The sequence below is a fragment of the Clinocottus analis genome, unplaced genomic scaffold (assembly GCF_023055335.1).
Source record: "Clinocottus analis isolate CAN_PGR_092001 unplaced genomic scaffold, fCliAna1.0.p SCAF_8, whole genome shotgun sequence".
NCBI classification, from domain to species: domain Eukaryota; kingdom Metazoa; phylum Chordata; class Actinopteri; order Perciformes; family Cottidae; genus Clinocottus; species Clinocottus analis.
In genome coordinates, this window is record NW_027176240.1 from 7,556,839 (window position 1) to 7,580,296 (window position 23,458).

Here is a 23,458-nt window from a genome sequence, read left to right on the forward strand (position 1 = left end):
CTTCACTTAAGTGCCTTTCTTTGAGCCGTGTTCTCTGTTATTCTCCCACGCTTTCTCTTTTCTTACAGGAGACACCCCCCCCCCCCACACACACACACCTCTTTCATCCCCACGGGTGAAACAAACCCATGCATTATGACTCAAATCAAGCTTAATTTATTTAACATGCTCTAAATTAATGTCTTCATGTTGATATGCATTGAATAAAAATAGCTGGATTATTTTTCTAATTATTCCACCCCCCTCCCCCCACACACGCACACATTTTCTCCAGAGCACACGCATTACACAGGGGTTTTGATCATTACATTTCTCACACAACTTGGTTATTGAACAGCTTGGTGGATCATCAGGCCAACTGATGAATCATGCAGACCTGCCGCCCCCTGCTGGCCAAACTGTGAACGACCATCATGCCTCCATCGTACCTCCATGCCTCCAGTTTCATTGCTTCTCTTTTCTCATTTAAGAAAAGTTCCATGATGGTGAAACTTCACATACTTCATGTTCCATATGCACAAGTCTAAACTATTATTAATCACAGTGTGCTTAGTCCGCTTGTGGTTAGCAGCTCCAGACTGCATTGGCTGAAACTGGCATAACACAGTCACATCTCTGACTGAGCTATCTGGGGTCAAGTTGCATCATGGGTAAAGCCGTTTTTGGCAAAAAAAAGACAAACATGTATTCTGATCAAATTGTCCATCGCACGTCTGACAATGTTATAAAAGTGCAAAGCTTCAAGTACCTTATTTATCAATAATTCCAGATTTTTTATTTAAGATTAAACTCTGTTTATACTCAAATTTCAAGTATTAATGCGCATTTAATAATATATATATATATATATATATATAAAAAACTAACCCAGACTACTTTATCGGGGTTATCTCAGACTGATTTATTTTCGACATTTTTGACTACACCTTGAATAAGAAGGGTAGCGCAGTAATAGCACTTTAGTAGCACTTAAATGGCACGTACTGATTGCACTTTTTAGTTTGCTTTATTGAAGAAATTGTACTTTCCTGATTCTTGTTGTTCTGAGTTTGTACTCACGGTTGAATGCACTTAATGAAAGTCACTTTGGATAAAAGCATCAGCTAAATTAAATGTAATTAACATAAGCATTGACCAAATACGGAAGGTCTAACTGTTAGACAACAGCTATTGACCTATATTTAAACATGTAAAAAACCTTCACCGAAAGAGTAATTCGAGTACAACAACGATACATTTCAAGTATGCAGCCGATTAATTCAGTATATTTAAACACAATCCAATACAACTTGATGTCTCAAAACAGCATGGTCAAGTGCACTCGAATATTGTTAAGTATATGATGAGATGCACTAATGATATATTGCTCGAGCTTCAAATACTCCAGAGCTCTTGAAAACAAGACAAAATACCATGTCATGTTTCTAATTCAGTTTTTTTATTTTGACTGCCGGACCTCCAGAAAGTTCACATGACCTTCTCCTATGCTACACCAGCTCCTAAATATCTATTTCTCTTTCTTAAAAAAAGCTGTGCTTTAGGTTTTGTCTAGTTTCTGAGCACCTATTGCTATCTTAGGCCTTGGATGGTGCCGAGCTGTTGGTAGCTGCGAGCACTTGCAGGGTATCTGATTCGTTGGAGTCGACTCTGCCGAACCACAAGAATTTCTCCCCTGCGTGCGACAAAGCTGCCTCCGCAGACTTCTGCTGGTGGTTGCGGGGGAACCGCCTGGTGCCGACTGGGACATTAAGCGCCTGCTTCGTCGTGAAGTCAGTCTGGTGGACCGTAATGTTCCCTTCTGGGCTGCTGTGAGCGCCATCGTGGTAGAAGAAGTGGGAGTTTTGCCGTCTGGGATCATCGAGACACTTCCTGCGCCCCAGCTCCTGAAGTAAACCAACACGCAGAAGATATGTGTTCCTGTCCAGGTGCGATGTGGATAAGAACATTTCATTTCTGTTTATACTCACGTGAGTGAAGACAGAGATGTTGTCTTTCAAGGCACGCTTGTTGTCATGTTCGGAGAACGGATATTCTCTGGATTTCTGTGAAAAGAGAGAGAGTTTTTGAAGATCTAGTGTGATACAACTGGATGCAGTGGAACAGGATAAAACAAGGAGGCAGTTTCTTTCTTTGCAGAAGTGCAATGGAATCGTTCAAAGCCCTGGGCCATAGAAGAGAGAGAGAAGAAAAAAAAAAAACAGCCATAACAAACACTATCATGTACTGTACATACACACCTGCTGAGCTTTACATTTAGGATAGCGCTCCATGTTCAAAGCCTGAGGCAATGATGATTGAACCTGAGTCAGCATGATCCCAGTGCTTGTACAAAGCTCTTGACTCCTGGTCGCATTTTCTGGTAATACCTGATGAGCAAACTGAGAAAGAAATGAAAGAAAAGCTTATTACAGCGCCAGGTTGGAATGTTGTCTTGTAATGATCCGATTATGTGTTGGAATGAAGAGTTTCTTACCCATTTGCCATCTTTGCTCATTGAAGAATATCGCTTTCCACCTTTTACCATTTTACACAGTTTGAGAGTAGTTTCACTAAAACAGCACAGCACACACACACACACACACACACACACACAGTGTCCAACTTAACAACTAACGGTAATGCAAACACACTGGTGACCATGGAAACATGCTGCTGCGCGCTCACACAACCTGCAATTTGATCGCGTCTCACCACGGCGATGTGGAATGGGAATACCGTCATAGAATACAATCAAAATTAAACTGTCAAATATACAATTTTACTAAATTAAGCGATTATATGTCAAATATATTGTTTGAATATTTTAAAATATATGTTAGGTTTCTCGATGGACGACAGAAGATACATTTGCATATAAGTGACTTTATTTTTTACAACACTGGATTGAGAAAAACAACAATACATAACAATTCAAATGGAATTGTCCATCTTAAATAGAAATGCTAATTATTCAAAGCATGTTTATAATATGTTAAAAAGTACAATTTATTTATTTTCAAATGCATTGTTTGACAGGGAAATAAAAAAGATTCACATGATTTTCTTCACAATGAAACACGAGTTGGAAGAGGCACATAGTGACTAATAACAAGCCCTGACTTTACAACAACACCAGCTTCTGCAATGCAAATGATAGGAACTAGATGGTACAAGTAGAAGGATTTTTAAAAATCTTTATGTTATGGTTGTTAACGAGGACAAAGTCAAGATGTGATAAGATAAATGGAGCGCAATCGACATTAGGGAAAGAGTATGTTAAAAGTAGCAACATGTTGCATGCGGGCGTTCTTAAGAAAGTCAAAATCAATACACTTAGAGAATAGGGTAGATATTTAAATACATCTTTAGGCTAATGAAACAGACAGAAGGTGTCACTCCGTTGGACTCTTTCTGGCTTAAATTATGGGCAAATATTAGAGAAATGGAAAATGTAAACCTTTGTGCTGAGAACTGACTTTAGCCAGCGCTGAGACATGGCTGTGGTCCGAGTGCCCCTGGTGTACATCTGTTGTATTATTAATCCCGGAGTACAAGATGAGCAAGACAAAAAGATTGTAGGTTACGTTCAACATACAGTTGAATCCAGGGTCCAAACATATTGCGTGAGCACCCATATTGACACTCAGACCTAGTTCTATATTTATGTATTTTGTCTTGAAAAGGAGTCAAATTTAAGTCCATCAACTCAGAACATTCTGGAATCGCGCTGTAAAATACCAACCACGCCTCAGTTTTTACGTCTTGTCGTGTCTAGTTCAGTTCCCGATAATCAGGTGGAAGCACACGAATGCATAACAATGGCTGCGTACTGAAGTCACAGGGTTTCATCGTCTTTATTCTAGTCCAGCACCAAAGTAAAAGCCACAACAAAGTTACGGTAGTGGTCTGGCTGTGGGGATATGATACATGAATATTAGGCACTTAATAATCACTTGGGTGATTGGCTTTGAGCTGACTTCTGGTATCATTCCCTCCAAGCCCGCTGAGTTATTTGATGAAGGCTAAATGGGTCCTCATCAGCGCTGTTAATGCGTTGTTGATCACAGTAACATTGTCTTGACCTCATCAACTAGCAAGCCTCTTAATTAAGAAGGTCATAAGGATGCTCTCGGTGCCTCCAAGGGTCGCTGTGTGTGCAGCACTGAGGTGAACTAATGGTTTGAAATTAAGAGGCAGCCGTTTGATTGCTCATACTACATTATGCATTCATATTTTGAAGAGGATGCTGATTCTTACTCTGAATGACTGATGCAGGCGTTTCTGTTTGGCCGCTCCAAGAGCTCGTCACTATGGGAACATGCTCCTTCCTCATCTCTTCCCTATGGCGGTGCTTCTTCAGCCGTTTGGCCAAATGTTGCCATCTGGGGGGAAAGCGGTAGTCAGTTAATGACAACTTAAGATCTCCAAAACTGTGGCTATGTTATGTGTGTATTCAAAGTGGGTAAAGTGTTTGAGCTTTTTAAAAAGTCACAGGGAGATCACGTCGTCTTACCTTTCCTGCGTCTCGTTGTATTTATTCAACCGGTCTGCCTCCTCCCTCTTCTCCTGCATCCATCGCTGCAAAAGTTCTTCTTTCTCTCTCCAAGCTTGTGTCATTGCCTCATGTAGTTCTTTATGCTCCGCACGCAGCGCGGCCAACTCTTTGGACTGACACTCAATGGTGAACTCAAACTCATAAAGGGTCGCCTTAAGGGAGTTAGTCCCTTTGGCCAGAGTAAGTGCCTCTTGATGGTAGTGGGACACACTGAAACAGACAAGGAATAGTGACATGTGGATTCACTCTCTCTTTAATCACCTCCGGGAATCGTTACTTCAAATGTTTGGATGTTGGACTTTAAGTCACAAGTTGATCCACAAGTACAGAAGAACACCAACGGGTTAAAGCGGTTTTATGCTTCTTCATCGAGGTGTTTCGTTTATGATTTTAACCTGTTAGTTATCAAATACAGCGCTGGAAAAACTTGATCAAGTCTGTTGTTCTGTCACTTTATGCTCAAACTGACCATATTAACCTTCTTTTATTCACTAAGTTACATATACAGCGATTATGGGAAAGTATTTGAAAATAACTTTGCTAAGAGTTCACAAAATAGCTTTTAATTGAGCATTTCATCAATTTTCAGTGACGGTTGATAAGTGGATTTAATGTAAGGGAGTACAGTTAGTCAGTTATTCAAGTTGGTAAAGAGCAACATTGAGATGGCTGTTGTAAAAACTTGAAATTACCGTGACTGCCAGTACTGCAGTTCAGCCTCTTTCAGATAGAGGACGGTGGTCAGATCTGAGACAGTCTGAGACAGCTGGGGAAAAGAGAAGGATGAATTGATTGAATGGCTGATAAAGTGAGGACCACACCAGTTCAAAAGGTCACTGCCTGCCCTGAAAACATGTAATGTTTATTCTAATCATCAGACAGCTGCCTGAGGTTTATAACAAATATTGGTGCAAACTGCTTCTGCTTATATAGTAAAATGATAGCCGTTACTTATTTCCTAAAGTGTTTACTATTACCTTTTCTTCGAGGTGTTCGCTCTCTCTCAGTTGGAGTTGAAGGAGTCTGATGTTTTTCCCAACTTCATATCCACCTCTTTCTAAACTGAAAATATATATACATTTTTAAAAATACTGCATTAAAACAACAACAACAACAACAATAACATCCAGATCATCAGAAAGGCCAAAAGTCTGACCTTTTGGGCTGAAAATCATCCAAAATTTGTTTGCGAATTTCAAAACGTTCCTCTAACTGAGACACTAGAAGAAAAGAGGCACATGTCCTGAAACAGCGAGAACATCAGTATTGCAAAGGCTGAAATAATAAAAAGGTAATCTTACAGCTTGTGAAGACGCCAACGTACGGGAGTTTCTCAGTTTTGTCTCTCTGTTGCAGTTGAACACGCACGTGATTCTTCCAGCTTGCCATCGTAAAAAAAAAACGCCGAATCTGTCACACCGTCCCAAAAAATGCGCGAGGTTTAATAAGTCTTGCGCAGCCACTTTATTTCGGTCGAGGAGGAAATGATTGTCAACACGTACACAGCCTGTCTGTCAGCACAGGAATGAAACGCCTTAAGCAAAGTTTCACAGCTCCTCCCAGTTCAGTCAGTCAGCTGCCCCACACTCCCCTGCATTATATCGTCTGACCATTAACCTGTCCCTGCCTTTATAATATAATATAATGCATCTATATATAATATAATATAGTACATTACAATACAATACTATATTATATATAGTACAATATAAAATAACATGATATTATATCATATTTACTTAAACTTGAAATATTTTGGACTTTTACTCCAGAACATTTATTTAAATGCTAAAGATGCTGTTCAATTTGTAAGTATTATTTTATTTTATATTCACTACTGAATATAAAATAAAATAAGATTTTGCTTTGAAAGGGATATGAGTATTTGTACTTTTGCTATTTAACTATTTTTCTGTTAATAGCCTTTAAGTTCCTCTAATTAAATATTTAGTACATCCTTTAAATGAACAAGCTCTGTAAAATAATAATTTAACAAGCTTAGGTAGAAATGGTCCAATATAACAGGTTTTTTTGTATAACATTCGGCTGTAAAATACATTATACATACTAACATAAATATAACAATAAACTTGACACGCGAGTACATTTCAGAATAAAATACAACAGGACAGAAGGTGCTCAACGTTTCTAGAAGGACTTTCAGCGGCTCGGAAAGTACTTCCGGTTCATACATTTTTCACAGTAACTAAAATATTTTCCGTGATAAAAGGTAAAGTCATACTATTACAAATTATTTAATTTTTATATAACATTTTTGAGTGATTCTGATTGTCCAAATAAGAAAAAGGATGAGTTTGGAAGTTTTAGCTTAGCGTGAAACCGGAAGTTGTTACTGCTGGCAATAACGTGTGCTCTGACAACAAACAGTCTGGACTGGTGATGGAAGGTGAAGAAGCTGCAGACGTATTCCTTAACTAACTTACTTAAGTAAGGGCTGAACATTACTACGGTTAACAAAGCAACAACGGCGTCTCGTGTGAGCTCGGTCTCTCTTAAATCCAGAGAACCGTGTAACAACACTTACTGAGCACAGCTTCCTGAGTCAGCGTTGTTCCTTTGACTAGCTAGCCCGTTGAGCTATCACACTGGAGACAACTTTATCGAGATAACGGACGTGTCTCGATCGTTTCCTTTGCCAAAACACAGATTGCCATGAGTTGTCCAAGTCATGGGTAGACTGTCTGGTTGTTAGAACATCGCCAGTGTTGGCTGGGTTAGGTCGCGTGTCCAGTAATGAGCGCATCAGCTGGGGACGGAGAGCCTGGGACCCTGCAGGACAACGCAAAGGAAGAAAGCAGTGGCTCTGCCTGCGCAGGAGAGAGCAGCAGACATGTGAGTAACTCACTAAACTTATGTTGGTCTGAACAAGTCACCAGACGTGTTTATGCAGCAAACATCAGATTGATTAACACCGGGGTCACAGCAGCTTGCTTTTCTGTGTCACCCTGAAAGGACTCCGTCTGCACGGGCGCCGGTGAGATAAAGAGCCGTGCCGTGGTCAAGTACTCTGCGGCGCCGCCTCCTGCCAGCTATGCCCTGCTGCAGGAGAAGACGGACCTCAAGCTGCCTCCTGCCAACTGGCTGAGAGAAAACCCCCAGCTGGGCAGCGCTGGCACCACCGTATTAGGGTCCAGCAGCAAGAGCAAGCCCTTTTCCAGGTATGTCACATCACGACTGCAAACTGATGTATATTGTTCTAGACTGGTGTAAAACAGTGCTGGTGCTAAACAGTAACTCTGTGGAGTAGTTCATTTTTTGCTTAATAGAACACAATAACTGTCTCTTCAATCAGTAGGCCTACTTTGCTTGCCCGTAGTGATGGGAGCGATCATATAAACACCAGAATTACAAACGCATTGTAATAATAGGTTGGGTAATATTCATGAAGGCTTTTAACTGTACTGACATGGCCCAAACTAATGTGCTGCAATACATATAATTTCTGTAATGTTCTGTTAGTGTTGAATCGTTTTTTGATAGGGGTATCGATTCAAACTTGTGGCTATTTGGGAGTCTATAGTTCCCCGTGCAGTGAGAATTGTGTTGCATTACACTGTGAGGTATTTCTAATACTTTGTCCACCCCGTGTACATTAATATGGGTCACCTAAGTAGTATAAATACCTCTTGTTAGGTGCTTTAAGATGCAACTGTAAATGATCACACCCTGTGTTTGAAACACACTTAACAGTCATTGTTTGGGTTGGGCAAAGGACAGTGTGTTTGTGATGACAGCTGCAGGGCTTGTGACTATATGTTGCTGATCCAAGTCAAAGTTTGTATTTGAGGCTAAGATACTCTGTGCGCTGCTTAGTTGTGGAACCTGCTGAGCCTCTGTTGTCTGTCTGAATGCTCTCGTAAAGACAAACTAGTACCCATCGGTGTATCCATCTTAGGCGCTGTGTGTTATGGTCTTCTGTGATGAATGAATGGAGGTTACAAAACTATATTTGAAACAGAAATATGAGTCGGTAAATCACAGATACTGATTCATTAGAAAATGCCTTAAATGCTGACCCTAATCCATATCGCCATTCACAAACACTGAAGTGAATACATTCCTTTCTCTTCTTTTGCAGTTTTGGGATGGCTTATGAATTCATTGATTGCATCGGCGATGACGTTGACGTGGTATCGGACTCGGAGGTTTGTGGAGCTCTTACAAAGCTCAGATTTCGTTGTTTGTTTCGGAAGCATGCGCATACACCTTGAGTTAACGTTGTTTTCTGTCCTATTCAGAACATCAAGAAGCTTTTGAAAATTCCCTACAGCAAGTCCCATGTCAGTATGGCCGTTCACCGCGTGGGGAGGACCTTGCTTTTGGATGAGCTGGACATTCAAGAGCTCTTCATGCGATCCTCCCAGGTACAGCAGCGCCTCCAGACTTTTTCAAGTCAAGGTCAAGAAAGCCCTCATGAGAGTATCTTTTAAAAGTATGTGGTTTAAGTCCCTGTTATGTGTGTGTTTTAGACAGGAGATTGGACGTGGCTAAAAGAGTTCTACCAGCGACTAATAGACCAGAAGTGGCAAAGGAAAAAGAAGAGTAAAGAGCACTGGTATCAGAAAGCCATCCTGTCAAAGTTCCTCTACTACAGGTGAGTGCTCGGTGTTACTTCAATCATCCAAAATAAACGATTAGGGTTTACTATGAGTCCTAGTCTAATCCGATAACAACTGCTGTGTTTGAAGTATAAATGGTGATGGGGCTGCAGAGCCTGTACCACACAACCCGAATGAAGGGGAGGAGGAGGAGGAGAATGAGTCAGAGGAGTACAGCTCTTCATGGCCCACTGCCTTTACAAGCCCGCCGTCGGATACCGAGGAATCCGATGCTCCCAAGCAGGTACAATGTCTTAGTTTTTTGGACTGTTATTTAGTCTCCAACTTGAGAAATTATGTGAATTTCCTCTTGATTAGGAATCAATCCTTACAATGGCTCTTGGGTAACTGCAAAGCTTACGTGTGTGAGGGGTTTTGGTTTGCGCTGCTTGCGCTGACAGAATTGCTACTGTCAAATGTGCAGGGAAGTGTTTCTGTGGACAGCCAGTTTGCTCTTGGCCAGGGGACTTCTGTCCCCAAAGAGCAAAACCTCCCGATGCTCTTTGACGAAGGGGAAAACAGCCAGGTAACACAACCTCTTGCCCCTCTTCAATGGTTTTCCACCACAGGTGGTAGCGTATGATTTATGTCCGCGTTCACTTTTTACAGGGCCTAAGAAACGACTTTGTGCGAAACATAATGTGGACGTTTGAAGATATCCACATGTTGGTTGGGTCCAACATGCCTATTTTCGGAGGTGGTCGCTATCCTGCTGTCAGTCTGAGACTCAGGTAGGAATATGAAACCATTTGCTTCCATTAAAAATCTGAAATTACAACTCATTGAGAGAGTACAATGATAATTAAATCATGTAATATTAATTGCATTGCACTTCCGTTGGGGTCTTATGTCAGCAAGATAAATGAATCTGTGCATTTAATAGCATAGCTTTTTAGTTAATCTAACCCTAGAAGGCGAACCAGAAAGATCACTTTGGATGCTGCAACCTCATCAGGATAACACGTTGGTTTCAATGCATTATTCCTGTTTAATCTAACATCTAACTTTCTGACTGTTTTTAGGGACAACAATAAACCAATTAACATCCTGACAGGCATTGACTACTGGCTCGACAATCTGATGTGTAATGTCCCAGAGCTTGTCATGTGCTTTCACGTCAATGGCATTGTTCAGGTAATTTACTGTTTGCTGAAGTCCAGTATTGCAATAAGTATTATTATTATTATTATTATTATTATTATTATGAGTTTATTGATTTTCATAGTTAAGCTTCACAGAGGAAACAGAATATAGACATGTTAGCTGAAGTATAAGCTATGTTTTCAATAGTAGTCACTTTTACTGGCATTCAATTGTTTTAAATAAATAAGATCAAATATAATTTTTTTTTTTTTTTGTCTTAAAGAAATATGAGATGATAAAAACAGAGGAAATCCCTCACCTGGAGAATTCAAATTTCTCAACGAGAGTGGTAAAAGACATTGCCCAAAATATTCTCTCCTTCCTCAAGTCCAACTGCACCAAAGAGGGTCACACCTACTGGCTTTTCAAAGGTGGGAGATAAGTGAACAGGAAGTCTGAATTCTGTATATATCTTGACATTTTCTAATGTTATTTCTTGAATCCACAGCCAGCGGGAGTGACATTGTGAAGCTTTATGATCTTACTACTCTGTGTGAGGAGGCAGAAGAGGAGAAATGTCAGAATCCCTTCACTCTCCCTGTGGCAGTGTTACTCTACAGGTACGACTCAGGAAAAATCATTGCAGTTGTCATAACTGCAAAGGTCAATACATTTCAGATGCTGTTTTATCCAGAAATATGACATTTAATATATTACCGAGAATATGTAATTTTTTGAGCTGCTTATTTGTAATAATTATCCTTTAAAATATTCAGTTAGGATGACTAAATTAGGTATTAAACAAAATTATGCTGTTGAATATTTCAAAGGGAAATATCTCAAAATAGTAAAAGATTAAATTGGCCGTTTTCCACTTGTTTGTACAGATATTGTATGCAAATAACTTATGGTTCAATCATAGATAATTAACAAATGAAAGTGTGCAAAATGTAATAAGTTCTATTTTTGGTTTTTGGTTGCAGAGTTGCCAGCAACATGATGCTGAAGGCGAGGCAAAACAGAAAGCACTACGGCACAATCAGAACTCTGCTCTTAAACTGCGTCAAACTTCTGGATGAGGAGAGGCACCCTCAGGTAAGCAAGGATGTAAAAGTAAATAGCCCCATCCTTTTTTATTTATTTAAATCAAATTCGAGGTGGACCAACTTGGAAGTCGGCAACAAAAATCCTGGAGTGCATTGAAACGCCGACCCTGAATTTAAAAGATGAGCCGCCTGGTTAAATGACAGACGGGGAGAAACGTCACCCTGAGAAACACAAGTGGTCAACATACAACATGATTAGATAAGATCAATATATTCAATTTATATTTAGACGTCAGGACAATAAAAAGAGAATCCATTTGACTTAATCGGATAATGCCATAGTTTAGACGTGATTGAATCTGACTCCAGTCCTGAGCTCCATCTTCCTGTCTGTTCAGATCATCGCCTCCGCCCACTACATGCTGTCAGAGCTGTTCCAGCTCGACGAGCCTCCGGAAGAAGATGAAGGGGAGTCGCTTCGGGGCGGCGGATCAGAGGACAGCTTCAGCGACGAAGATAGGGAGGAAGAGGAGGAGCTGACAGAGGACAGTGATGAGATCGGCTCCTACAGCTCCTGCTCCAGCCCACAGGACGATAGCAAAGCGGTGGCTGTGATCCGCTCTGTAGGGGAGCTGTCGGTTCCGGAGAAATACAAATCCACTCACCAGATCAGAGTGAGGGCCCCTCCGAATGTTTCTCTTTCACACAGACCGTAGGGTGTCAAATATACAGATACATATGTTATATGTAAACACCAAAACACAACCGTACCTCTTTTTTTTGATCCCTGCAGCCAAGCGGTGCCTTCCCTGTTTCTCAAGACAAGGAGGAGAGATGCAGACACGTCTTGAGCTATGCGCTGAAGGCAAGTCTCTGCAATATATTTACGTTTAGGGTCCAGATGGTGCTCATCATGTGTTGTGTCCCAAGACACGCGTTATCTATGGCGTTGATAACTGTAACACTACACAGGGGCTGAAGGCAGTGGATGGCACGGTCAAGAAGGAGAGTGATCTCCCAGCCGCAGACCCCAACACACCCATTCCTCTTAAATATGAGGACAGAAGTGCGATCGGAGCCTGCGCTGCTGAGAAAGGCATCTCTCTTCTTCTGGAAAGGGGTCAGTACACAGTCCTTATTTCAAACGGGTAATTGGATATAGCGCCACATAATAAAACAACCCTGCATGTGTATTTCTCCTGGTTTTTGTAACCAGCGAGGCCGTCGCAGGCGGATCAGAAGCACCCAACTCGCTCTGGGATTATACCCGGCTCGTGGCAGCACCGCATGAAGCTGCAGCTCTTCCTCAAAGCGTCCAAGGCCTACTACGTCCTGTCTGATGCAGCCACCAACTTGGTGAAGTATGGCCGAGCCCTGCGCTACATCAAGCTCTCTCTGCAGTGTTACGGTGAGTTTATTTAATTCAGTAATACACCATTGTGATAGTTATTGATGCAGATTATAAACAGTTACTTTAATAGTTTATGATCAACATAAGAAGTTATCTTTTTGCTCCTTTCTTCCTCTCCTACCATTTTCCTCCAGATGCCTATTGTTCAGTGAGCGGAGCGCTGCACCCTCACGTGCTGCAGTTTCACAGCCAGTGCCTGTCTCTGTGTGGGGACATTCAGCTGATGTTGGCCCAAAATGCCCACAACAGAGCAGCTTACCTGGAGGAATACAGTTACCAGACCAAAGAGGACCAGGAGATCCTGCACAGCCTGCACAGAGAGAGCAGCTGCCAGGGTACACATGTTAAAACACACAATAGATGACTTTCCTGCTTGAATTAGGGGCGTTAGCAAAACACTTAAAGGTTTCTTCTCATCCTTTTCTGTTCCAGAAACATCATTCACGATAACCTTTCCGTGCTTGTTTCACCCCAGCATGTCAAAGAATTTCTTGCCTCATCACGTTGTTCTCATTATTCATTTATCAGCGTCTTTGCTCTCTACCCACTAGCCTTCAACATGGCAACAGACCTGGCAATGGACCCGGAGTACCAGCTATTTGTTAGTAGTAAGTGCTATGAAGCGGCGTATGACCTGGTCATCTCGGACGCTTTGAAAGATCAACTGGCTCAGGTGCTCAAAAGGCTGGGAAACATCCGCAACGAGTTGGGAGTCTACTATATGAACCAGGCTGCAGCCATGCAGACTGAGAAAGAAGGTATGTCGGATTAATAGATCAAACAATATGCTCCGTGTACAGAAAGCTGTGCAATTACAGTGGTTCCTTTTGAGCTCTGTATATTACATCAATAAACACTTTTGATGTAATTTACAGAATTTCTGAAGCTTATAAACCAAGACGCTTTGCACTTGAAAGATACCACCAAATACAAATCAAATGGAGAAAGTTCATCCAAACTTATTGCTCCATTGCCCATGTAGAGGTCTCTAACTTTCCTTCGCTCCCCCCCCTCCCCACCCTCCCTCTCTTCTAGTGAAGAAGTCTGTGTCTGTAGTAGAGCAGGAGATGTGGAAAAAGAGTTTTGCATTCTTTGAGAAAGGCATGAAGGACTTTGAAGCCATTGGGGACAGCACCAACACAGCCCTGCTGCTGTGTAATACTGGCAGGCTGATGAGAATCTGTGCTCAAGCCCACTGTGCCGTGTCTGCCGACCAGAGCCGAGGAGAGTTCTCGCCTGAAGAGGCCCTCTACTACAACAAGGTGCAATTTCAAACCCTTTATGTCTTTAACTCTGGATCCAGCATTCACTCTTTAGCGATGGAAAACAATCTGCTTTTTTGCAACGCTCTGATATCTCGCTACATCTTCTTAACCCTTCCTTAGTATGCTTTTGACGATATTCTATAATTCCACCTAAGGCCATAGACTACTACTCAAGGGCCATAAAGTCACTGGCAAGCCGAGAAAACCACCCAGCAGTGTGGGACAGCGTGAACTGGGAGCTGTCCACTACCTATTTCACCTTGGCTACACTGCTGCAGGACTATGCCCCGCTGTCCAGGAAGGCCCAGGAGCAGGTGCGTCTGTTTCACAAGTATTCTGAATTAAGTTCAAGTTCCAGACCTTTTGATTATCTTGCGACTGAATGGACTATTCCCATGTGCTGTGGCAACCTTTATATCCTTTAAAAAATCCCCTTGTAATAGTGAAAATGATCATTAAAAAAGGCAATCATTGTGACTTTCAGTGGGTGCATTATCAGTTGTTTTGGGCAAGTAATGCCAACACAAACGATCAAACTTTCACTCATCCATCCCTGTTTGTTTTCCTAGATCGAGCGGGAGGTGACTGAGGCGATGATGAAGTCCCTGAAGTACTGCGACCTGCAGACTGAGTCGGCTCGTCAGCCGCTCTACCAGTACAGAGCTGCCACCATTCACCACCGCCTGGCCTCCATGTACCACAGCTGCTTCCGCAACCAGGTGTGAAACCATGTAAAGTGATACAAGAATATAAAACGTCACTCTGACTAGAATGAAATTACTGGAGTTGGGATGCTGTAGCGACGTGTGTTTCACGGTCCAATTGTGACAGGTGGGGGATGAACACTTGAGAAAGCAGCATCGCAGCCTGGCAGAGCTTCACTACAGCAAGGCGGTCTGTTTGTTCCTCAGCCTCAAAGATGCACCCTGTGAGCTGCTGCGCACGCTGCTGGAGAGGGTGGCCTTTGCTGAGTTTACCATGGCTGGTAAGTAACTGCCTGTAGTCGTGTTTTGGTTTTGTCAGGAGAAACATTCGCAGCCTCTGGAGTGACGTTTCGTGTCACGTCTTCGCAGGTCAGAGCAGCAATGGAGCCAAGCTGAAGAGCCTCACTGGAGCAGTAGAGATCATGACACAATCCCGCTGTGCTTTTCAGCTGATTCATAAAGAGCTGCTGGAGGAGCAGATGGAGGTAACGGATGCTTTCTCATGGTTATGCATACATGCAAAGCTTTGGATAGTTTATGGATCACGCACTGAAACCCACAACATCTTTTGCTTTCATTTCTTGTTTCTAGTTGAGTGAAGCAGACACAGCTGAACCAGCGAAGCTTCCTGATGTGGTCCGTGGCTCCACCTCAGGGCTCGACCTCCAGGAAGTGATGAAGCTAATTGGGGTGTTTGAGCCGAGTTTCTCCTTCCTGCTGCTGCAGCTGATCAAACTGATGACAACGATGAAACGGAAACCAAGGTGAGCAAGGATATGAAGACTGTTGAGGCACGTGCGATGTCCATTTTGACTTTCACAGTGCTCACTCCTGACCATCTTATTTGTGTTTAATACAGCAATAAGGACGAGGAGCTGTTGAAAACATATAAGAATGTGTATTCCAAGCTGCTGCGTGCTGAGAAAAACGCACCTCTCCTCAGCCGCATCGAACTCCACATAGAGCTCCTGCAGCAGCTGAGCCCACAAACAGGAAGTGACGTCACACATTCATGATGAAGACATCTACCAGAGCAAGAAATACACGCAATACCTTAACATCTCTCCAATCTTCAGTCTTCTCAAAAGATGCTATGACGGAAAACGATGATTTGGAGACACCATTATTATCAGGCACATGCTCAGGCAACACCGTCTTACTACGAATTACAGTTTGACAGCTAATTTCACCTTCTGCGCCTTTTAAACCGAGCTCATCTTTTTCTAGCATTTGCATCACAGGTTTTGAATTGTACATTTATGTGAAAAGAGCTGTAAATTCAATAGATATTATTTAATTTTCGTATTGCTTAAGCAGTTATAGGTCACGTGTGAAGCTCCTATGTGGAGGATTTGTTGGTACCAGACATCACCTGGATTGCCTCATTTTTCTACAAAACTAAAAACATACGACATAAGATTTTCGAAGATGGTATAATCGCATATAACTTCTATGCACGGGGGCTGAAAAAGAGATCAATCATTTAGCACATGCTCACAAAGTTGATTCTATGAATATAATTGGTGTTTTTGATATTCAATAATACCAGTAATGCTGTGAATAAAATAGATTGCAGTGTAATGTATGGCTGACGAGTTGGAATGAGGGCAAAAGAGTTATGTCCTTTCTAAAACAGTGTGCAATTGTTTGGCAACATTTAATGCAAACTCAGAGTCTAGTTTGTCCACATGGCTGTATGTATAATATAAGTTTATATCTGCATGGTTTGCTGTGACATGAAAATAAAACATTTTTAAATTTTATGTGCCGTATTTTCTGCTGATGTTCTCACAGTATTGTAACGCTTCACAAAATGCTACGTTGCCCTTTGGTTAAGGGGACACATAGCTGACTAGCTTTTCGTTTAGTTGATGATATCTTTGGATAACAAATGGACACTATGATCCAATATATTGGACTTTTGTTTCAGCTCATTTATCTTCTCTCTAAACATCTTGTGCACAGCTGGTTTGAAAAGGCCGTTGGTAATAGATTTGAAGTGGGTCAGGCGACATTGTACCCTGTGGGGTCTGGCATTGCATCTTGCTTCACGGTTCAGCCCGGGTCACTGGAGAGGGGACACGATGTATTCAATGCAGTGTCACTGAATTAGGTCACCCCACTGCTACTGAACTGTGTCCACACCAGATGGCGCTGCAGGTGGGCTCAAACTGTCCCCGCACCTCATTAATCAGGCTGGACCCTCAGGGCCGTTGGGTGAAGGTAAGATGTGCGATGCGGCCACGGAATCATTAAAACATTTCAAGGGGACTGCGAGCCTAAATAATAAAACCTCACTTGAGTAGAATAACGTTTGCCATTCGTGGTTTCACGTCAGCTGCTGTAGTTCTCCACGCTTGGCACATGAGACACGTTTTTAGTTGGTCACTGCAAGGTGACCCCAAATCCTTTGCACTGTACATTCAACAATTTAAGTAAATACATATAGGTAAGCGGGCGCTGCAAATCAAGATAAGAACATCCGCTTTTTTATTTATTTCATATATTAGTGCACTTTGTAAAACTATTAAACACCATGGGATTGTGACAAAAAATGGAGCAATGGGGGGGCACAGATAGAGGAAATGACTCCTAAACAGACAAATCAAATTATATGATCAATTATACAAATTGATATTGTGCCTCTGTGCAATGTAGTGCAAAACGTCCTGCTGGTTATTTCATCACAATCACTGGGAACAATGGGTCAGTGAGTCATTGTACGACACAGCGGTCAGAGGTCCGGTCCTCCTGGGGTTTGGCTGGTGAGCTTGGAGGTTTCTCCTCTTGGTACGGAGACGCTCCGTGGTTCAAAATGTTTTGCAGGATGTCTTTGCTCTCACTAGGGGGCAGATTGTAGAAATAATACTGCGGCGCCATCTGAATAAACCTATAGGAGTGGAGGAGAGGAGAGGACGTTGTTGTTTGATTGTGAAAAGCAGTCCAACAACATGTTTGTGTTGAATGCAACTCAACTAATCTTGTTTTCAATTTGGGGTGGTTTGGAATGACTCATTTCTGTCGGAGAAAAGACTCCCATCACTTACACACACTTACAATATCAGCTCCTCGTGCTATTTGAGCTGCCACGAAGGGATTGACACATTTCAGGATGGGGAATCTCACGGAGTCTGACAAAGGCTGCAGAGCTTTCTCTTCCTCTATTAAGCTGCAGCTCTTCATTCCCAGGGATCTGTGCTATCCATAATCCCCTCCAACCAGCTGATACTTGAGAACAGGATTAGGATACCTCCAAGCACGACCAGCATGACTAGTCTCTGCTGAACTGCTTTACATCTGGCCCAAAAGGGAACGAGTCCGTCTGATTCCTTCTAAGCTTCTTTAAATGTGAAGATACAAGGGGTGGCCTTTTAGAGCAAAACGGGAGTCCAGTTAACAAGACTGCATAGAGTTTAAAACATCTAAAAAAAAACTGAATATCAACTCAAAGGCTGAGACTTACTCCTCCGGTGTTATGTGGGTTGCAGTGCGGAGGCAGTTGTCCTCCGAGAAGGAGTGCTGGTGGAACAGCACCCACTCCGGCAGGCCCAGCTTGGGGCTCTCGGCTCCGTAGCCAGACAGAGGATGGATCTGTGCCACGTGCTTATGGGTCAGAATGAAGTAGTTCCCCGATCCATCCACGTCCCGGGCCACCTGAGGGAAATCACAGTCAGGCACAGTTGGACGGATTTCCACCAAAGGGACCGGAGTCACTGTACGGAAGAAAATGTACTTGCGGCTGACAATTGGCAGCGGAAACATTTCAGAGGTTGAAATACTGAAAGAGTTGTGAAAAGAAGTGGAAGTGGCGATTTAAGTGCAAACACTGAGTAACGCTAAAATTCAAAGTGTTAAAAGAAGGTGAAGGTGTCTTTTTTTTTAATCACATTCATAATTAAATACTACCATATTCTTTATGGAATAATAGTGGAAACTAAAATCACAGTATAATGCAATTAAACACTCCACCTTGTTGCATAAAGATAAGAGGAGTTTAATGGCCTTTAAGAGATTAAATCTATTAAGGTGTTAATCTAATGATTATATAATTTCTGATGGCTGGATTCACAAGTTCTGTTTTCGGACCTGCATGAAGAAACCCGCCAGCAGGGCTCTCTTAATGTTGAGGGTGTTGCTTCGTGAACCGAAGGCGGGCACCGAGACGGGCAGCTCGATCCGCTTCAGGGTGTCGATGAGCTCAGTGCGGAGAGCGTCAGCCGTCAGCAGAGCGCCGTGGTTCAGGTCCAGGCCCTCGCACCACTTCTCCACATCACTGACTGACAAGGGAAGAGGAGCCATTATTTGTCAAGGTGATAGCAAATATGACCTTTAATATCGTGATGATTTGTCTTCATTTACTCTTTGCGGCATCTGCGCGTGTTTGTGTGTGTTTGTGTGTGAGTGTGTGTGTGCGTGTGTGTCTCTAAACTCACATGGATCCTGCTGGCACCGTTTAAAGGCCCTGTAGATGTTGATGAGGGTGAAGTGGTCTCCCTCTGGGTGCTGGAGCTTCATGTGGCGCTGCGTCGCCTCTGGCTTCCGCTCCGCAGAGGGAACCGTGAAGCAAGTTGGTGCTAAAAAAAACCCAAACAGGATGAATGTGATGTTTCGAACTTTGCTGTTTACTATAGTATACATACAAACAGATGTGTGTTCAAATGGCAGAGCAACACGTTACCCGTTAGCATGGCAGCGGCAATGACCACCTCGCTGACACAGTCAAACTCACAGGAAGCGAGCAGCGTTTTGGCCATTTGGGGCTCCAAGGGGAACTCGGACATGATGATGCCCATTTCAGACAGGTTTCCATCATCATCCAGAGCTGCAAGGTAGTCCAGCTCCTCCAAAGCCTGCATTAGGCCTTCAGGATCTGGGTTGGAAAGGTTTTGAGGTTATACATTGTTTTTTTTTATTCGACAAAATGAAATCTTTGTAAAACAAATCCTGCCAAGAGTCATATATCGCATACATTAATGTTTAGTATTTACACTGGGGGATTACAATTGCATGCCAATATACTTTGACTAACACTGGATTATTCATGCTGTCAGTTAATGTGTTCACCCCCTGATGGGCACGCACGAGTAAAATGAGGCAGCAGAAGATTAGGATTTTAAAATCCTCACCCACATCTGCCATGCATCACTATGCAAAATGAAAAGTATGTCATGATACAAATTACATTTTCTATTCCGTCTTCGCAAAAACAAACTAAAGTGTTCATCCATGAACATCGCATGGGAACAGAGAGAGAGAGAGAGAGAGAGAGAGAGAGAGAGAGAGAGAGAGAGAGAGAGAGAGAGAGAGAGAGAATGAAATCCACCTTAGATTCTCTCTATTATCCTCTTCACTCCAAAAGACCAACACTATGTGCTCTAATCAACAAATGGGAGGCTCAGAGTGTGTGTGTGTGTGTGTGTGTGTGTGTGTGTGTGTTTGTGTGAATAGATCCGGGGGAACAAAAGCCTATGGAAGCAGGTCAGCTCTAACAGGAGCTGTCAGTTGGGCTGAGGCACGGCTCACTGCCTCCCGATAAAGTTCCTGTGTCGCAACAAAAGGGAGTGAACAAGTGACTGAAACCATATTTCCTCTCATTATTACTGAGGATAAAGGCAACACCACTGCGAAGGTCCATAACAATATTCTTATTTTGTTGTTTCTCCTGTGTATCTCACCCGGCCTGTCGATGAAGTCACAGTGGCTCAGTCCGGCAATCTCCATCCTCTTCAAGAAGAGCACCGTGGAAGAGATGTCGGACTCCACGACATGTGGGCGGATCTCGAGAGGAAGCTGTTTGTCCTCTGGGTACAGACAAAAACACTTCCCTACATGAAAGAAAGATCATTTTGTTAGACAGGACGGCAGCCGGAGATTTGCATCCAAAGTGTTTTTCGTAAACGTTCTGACCTGTTGGACCTGCCAGCTGTTGTCGACTTCTGGCTTGACTCGTGCTGATTGGCTGAATGATGGCTGAGTTGGTTCTGATCCTGGGGTTGTAAACCTGAAACAGCATCACACTGTTTAGTGTACAGTGATCAAATGTAACTAATTACATCATAATTAAAACATATCGGTTATGAATATAATGTTGAATGTAAAAATAGTGCATTCAGATTAACTATACGCAACAGCATATAAAGTACACAAAACGAACTTCTCGACTCGCTGTTATATCAATGCAACTTAACTGATAATATATGCAACAATATAAAGCTCAATTGTGGTATTTTTCTACACAAGTACAATATCACTTTCAGTATTAGTTCATGATACTTCAGTTCTTAAAAAAGATTATAAAAGGAAGACTTTTTGGGTTCACTGCTACTGGATGTGAGTATCTGAATACTTCTAGACACATCGACAGTAAAAACAGAAAATGTAAAGTGCCTAAATCTTGATGTCTTATTGTACATTAAAAGGGTTATGGCATAAATGATGCAGAATTATAAAATATAAAATGTGACATTTAAGATTAAACCACCGGTATTGCAATTTCGTCTCATTACCTAGATCGTTTTGGGGTAGCAATATTCACATAATCCCCAAATTCAATGCTTTTCAATACAACAAAAAGAACCAGCTGCATTTTTGACCAAACAAATACAAAGTCATTGTGTTATTTTAGCTCAACAAGGTGTAAAGTTGTATTCACTCACCATTATTCTGCATCACTGGGACACTCTAAAATATACATGTCCACTTGTGTTTGGTTTCTCCATCACCAGTAATAGGATGCATAACCCTATACCAAATAAGGACTAACTTACATATCTTTTCCCGAGGCCGGCATCAATGACAAAGCGTATTGCGCTGGCAGCCCAGAAGAAGTCCTCGTTCGGACCGGACGTGAGGAATACTCTGCGGGTCGGTCTCATCTCCTCCTCCCCTAGAACCGCTAGATTCCCAGGCCTGCCAGGGTGCACAGCAACGGGCAGGAGCTCGCCCAGATCAGGGGGCAAGCTGTGCCTCTCATGACACAGGATGTCATGAGCCAGATCTATCTCCTGGTGGGGGGTGGGGAGGAACACAAGAAAAAAGAAAGTCAGAAGAAGACATATATTCAGACTGCTGTTTCCATCAGGCCGTGCCGCGTTTTACCTGCGTCGTCACCAGAAACACGACCACATCTCCTCCCTCCCCGGAGTGGTGGATCTCCAGCGCCAGACGGAGGGCCGGGCAGAAGTAGCCGTCACCCGTGCTGCTGTGCACCACCTCCCCCGCCCCCGGGCTCTCCAGGCGAATCAGGGGCGCCGCCGAGCCGGTGAAATGGGCCAGCTGCCTCGGGCCCGGTTCCACGGCCGTGAGGAGGACGACGCGCAGCTCGGGCCTCTGCAGGGCGATGTCCTTCAGCAGACCCTGGAGCACATCGGTGGCTACGGTCCTCTGGTGGGCCTGGTCCACGACCACCACGCCGTAGCGCTCAAGCAAAGGGTCCGACATCATCTCCTTCAGGAGCATGTCGTCCGTGCAGTACCTGGAGGGGAGAGGGGGGGGGGGGGGGGGTGAAAAGAGGCAACAGTGACGCACGCTGTATTCAAAGTCATAACAGCCTGATATAAATGATCAGCTCCTTGAATCGTAATAGCCTCTATATGCTGAAAGAGAGGAGCGTCAGAATGGCATTTTAATGAAAGGCACTTTGTCTACACGTCAGCTTTGCCCCTATTAGTGTAATTTACTCAGATAATTAGTCTGAGGAGTGGATCCTTTCCTTCTTGCCGGCTGCCAGTTCATTTGACCCCCCCCCCCTCCCCGTCCTCAATGTGCAGAGTGTCTTTGTTCCCCAGCTGACTTATGAGGGTTCCCACATGAGGGAGTGTGACATACGGGCAGACAGAGAGCCGGGCAGCTGTGGAGGAGTCCCTGAAAAGAGCCCCCCCCACAGGCCTTTTGTTCCCTTCGCTCTTGTGAATAAGAAAAGGCGGGGTGATTTAGCGGTGTGTGTCATGACGCTGCTTTATTGGAAGCCACAGAAAGAAGCGTCTGGACGCATACCTGAGGACTGTGTCGCTAGTGGAACACGTTTCCAAAGGGATGCTGTACCCGACCTCATGACCAATGTTGACGTCCATCTCATCTGCCACTCTTAAGGCGAGATCCACTGCCTGCTGCGAGTGGATCTGGGTACAAACCACCATGCCATGCTGGAACCGGACTGACAGGCAGAACTCAGCACACCACTGGGGAATCTGTTTCAAAATAAGAGTGAGGGAAGTTGCTCACATGACAGGTGCTTCCACGCTGTAAGTAGATGATAAGAGGGTTTGAATGTCTCCCTTTTGCATGAATACAATGCGTAATATTTTCTGTTGCAGTGCAATCTAAAGTGGCAAATGCCCCACAGTACTCACTTGAGAACTTCTCCCAGTTCTGGCAGAGCCACTGACAATGACAAACCGTCCTTTGGCCAAAGTATCCATGAATTCACACTTTGCTCTCCAGACTGGCAGCCCTTTCCTTTCTCTGAGCAAGTTGTAAAACCGGGAGGAATACGGCAGTCCGTCGAACTGATTAAGCTCCAAAATGTCATCACACTCTTTGTCTCCCGGACTCAAAGCTTCTGTGTCCAAACAGGGTGAGCTCCCTTCAAAATGATCCTCTCCAGTGAAACTGGTGATGTCCTGCGCCATCACAAGAGAGCTCCCGGTCCGTTCGGTTTAAAACTTCATCTGCGGATCCAAGGAAATGAAGTTTGGAAATCTCCAGCTCTCAGTAAAGTGCTGGACGGCACACAGACGGCTTCTGCAAGTGAAGCCAAATGAAAGGGCTCTCTAGGCGGCCAGCCCAGTGTTGTCA

At 43.3% G+C, this 23,458-nt stretch overlaps 4 protein-coding genes across 5 annotated transcripts; 1 reads left to right on the forward strand and 3 right to left on the reverse strand.

The window, feature by feature from the left end:
- Positions 1 to 1,416: 1,416 nt before the first annotated feature.
- On the reverse strand, positions 1,417 to 2,632 carry tex36 (testis expressed 36). Its single transcript, XM_068568530.1, has 4 exons — positions 2,474 to 2,632; positions 2,238 to 2,378; positions 1,968 to 2,042; positions 1,417 to 1,883 (listed from the first exon to the last, which is right to left on the reverse strand). Exons 1-4 carry the CDS (start codon positions 2,522 to 2,524, stop codon positions 1,575 to 1,577), a joined length of 576 nt encoding a protein of 191 aa, XP_068424631.1. The 5' UTR covers positions 2,525 to 2,632; the 3' UTR covers positions 1,417 to 1,574.
- A 1,206-nt stretch (positions 2,633 to 3,838) lies between these two features.
- LOC137779788 (autophagy-related protein 16-1-like) lies at positions 3,839 to 5,945 on the reverse strand. Its single transcript, XM_068567978.1, has 7 exons — positions 5,836 to 5,945; positions 5,691 to 5,754; positions 5,512 to 5,596; positions 5,227 to 5,300; positions 4,493 to 4,744; positions 4,289 to 4,361; positions 3,839 to 3,889 (listed from the first exon to the last, which is right to left on the reverse strand). Exons 1-7 carry the CDS (start codon positions 5,921 to 5,923, stop codon positions 3,839 to 3,841), a joined length of 687 nt encoding a protein of 228 aa, XP_068424079.1. The 5' UTR covers positions 5,924 to 5,945.
- Positions 5,946 to 6,921: 976 nt separating this feature from the next.
- Positions 6,922 to 16,423, forward strand: edrf1 (erythroid differentiation regulatory factor 1). Of its 2 annotated transcripts, XM_068568673.1 has the most exons (25): positions 6,922 to 7,387; positions 7,508 to 7,713; positions 8,634 to 8,700; positions 8,794 to 8,919; positions 9,025 to 9,149; positions 9,244 to 9,397; positions 9,578 to 9,679; positions 9,763 to 9,884; positions 10,176 to 10,287; positions 10,520 to 10,667; positions 10,745 to 10,856; positions 11,220 to 11,331; positions 11,681 to 11,956; positions 12,076 to 12,147; positions 12,255 to 12,402; positions 12,499 to 12,690; positions 12,828 to 13,028; positions 13,245 to 13,451; positions 13,729 to 13,955; positions 14,114 to 14,272; positions 14,528 to 14,677; positions 14,790 to 14,943; positions 15,032 to 15,147; positions 15,254 to 15,426; positions 15,522 to 16,423. In XM_068568673.1, the coding sequence occupies exons 1-25, from the start codon at positions 7,289 to 7,291 to the stop codon at positions 15,676 to 15,678; spliced, it is 3,717 nt and encodes a 1,238-aa protein (XP_068424774.1). In that variant the 5' UTR covers positions 6,922 to 7,288; the 3' UTR covers positions 15,679 to 16,423. The 2 variants fall into 2 exon arrangements, 1 of the variants encoding a protein (XP_068424774.1); XR_011077112.1 differs by lacking the exons at positions 15,254 to 15,426; positions 15,522 to 16,423 and having other exon boundaries at positions 14,870 to 14,943.
- A 756-nt stretch (positions 16,424 to 17,179) lies between these two features.
- On the reverse strand, positions 17,180 to 23,292 carry dhx32b (DEAH (Asp-Glu-Ala-His) box polypeptide 32b). Its single transcript, XM_068568429.1, has 11 exons — positions 23,014 to 23,292; positions 22,658 to 22,851; positions 21,761 to 22,136; positions 21,430 to 21,666; positions 20,570 to 20,663; positions 20,338 to 20,487; positions 19,341 to 19,532; positions 19,096 to 19,236; positions 18,749 to 18,939; positions 18,126 to 18,316; positions 17,180 to 17,552 (listed from the first exon to the last, which is right to left on the reverse strand). Exons 1-11 carry the CDS (start codon positions 23,290 to 23,292, stop codon positions 17,378 to 17,380), a joined length of 2,220 nt encoding a protein of 739 aa, XP_068424530.1. The 3' UTR covers positions 17,180 to 17,377.
- Positions 23,293 to 23,458: the final 166 nt, after the last annotated feature.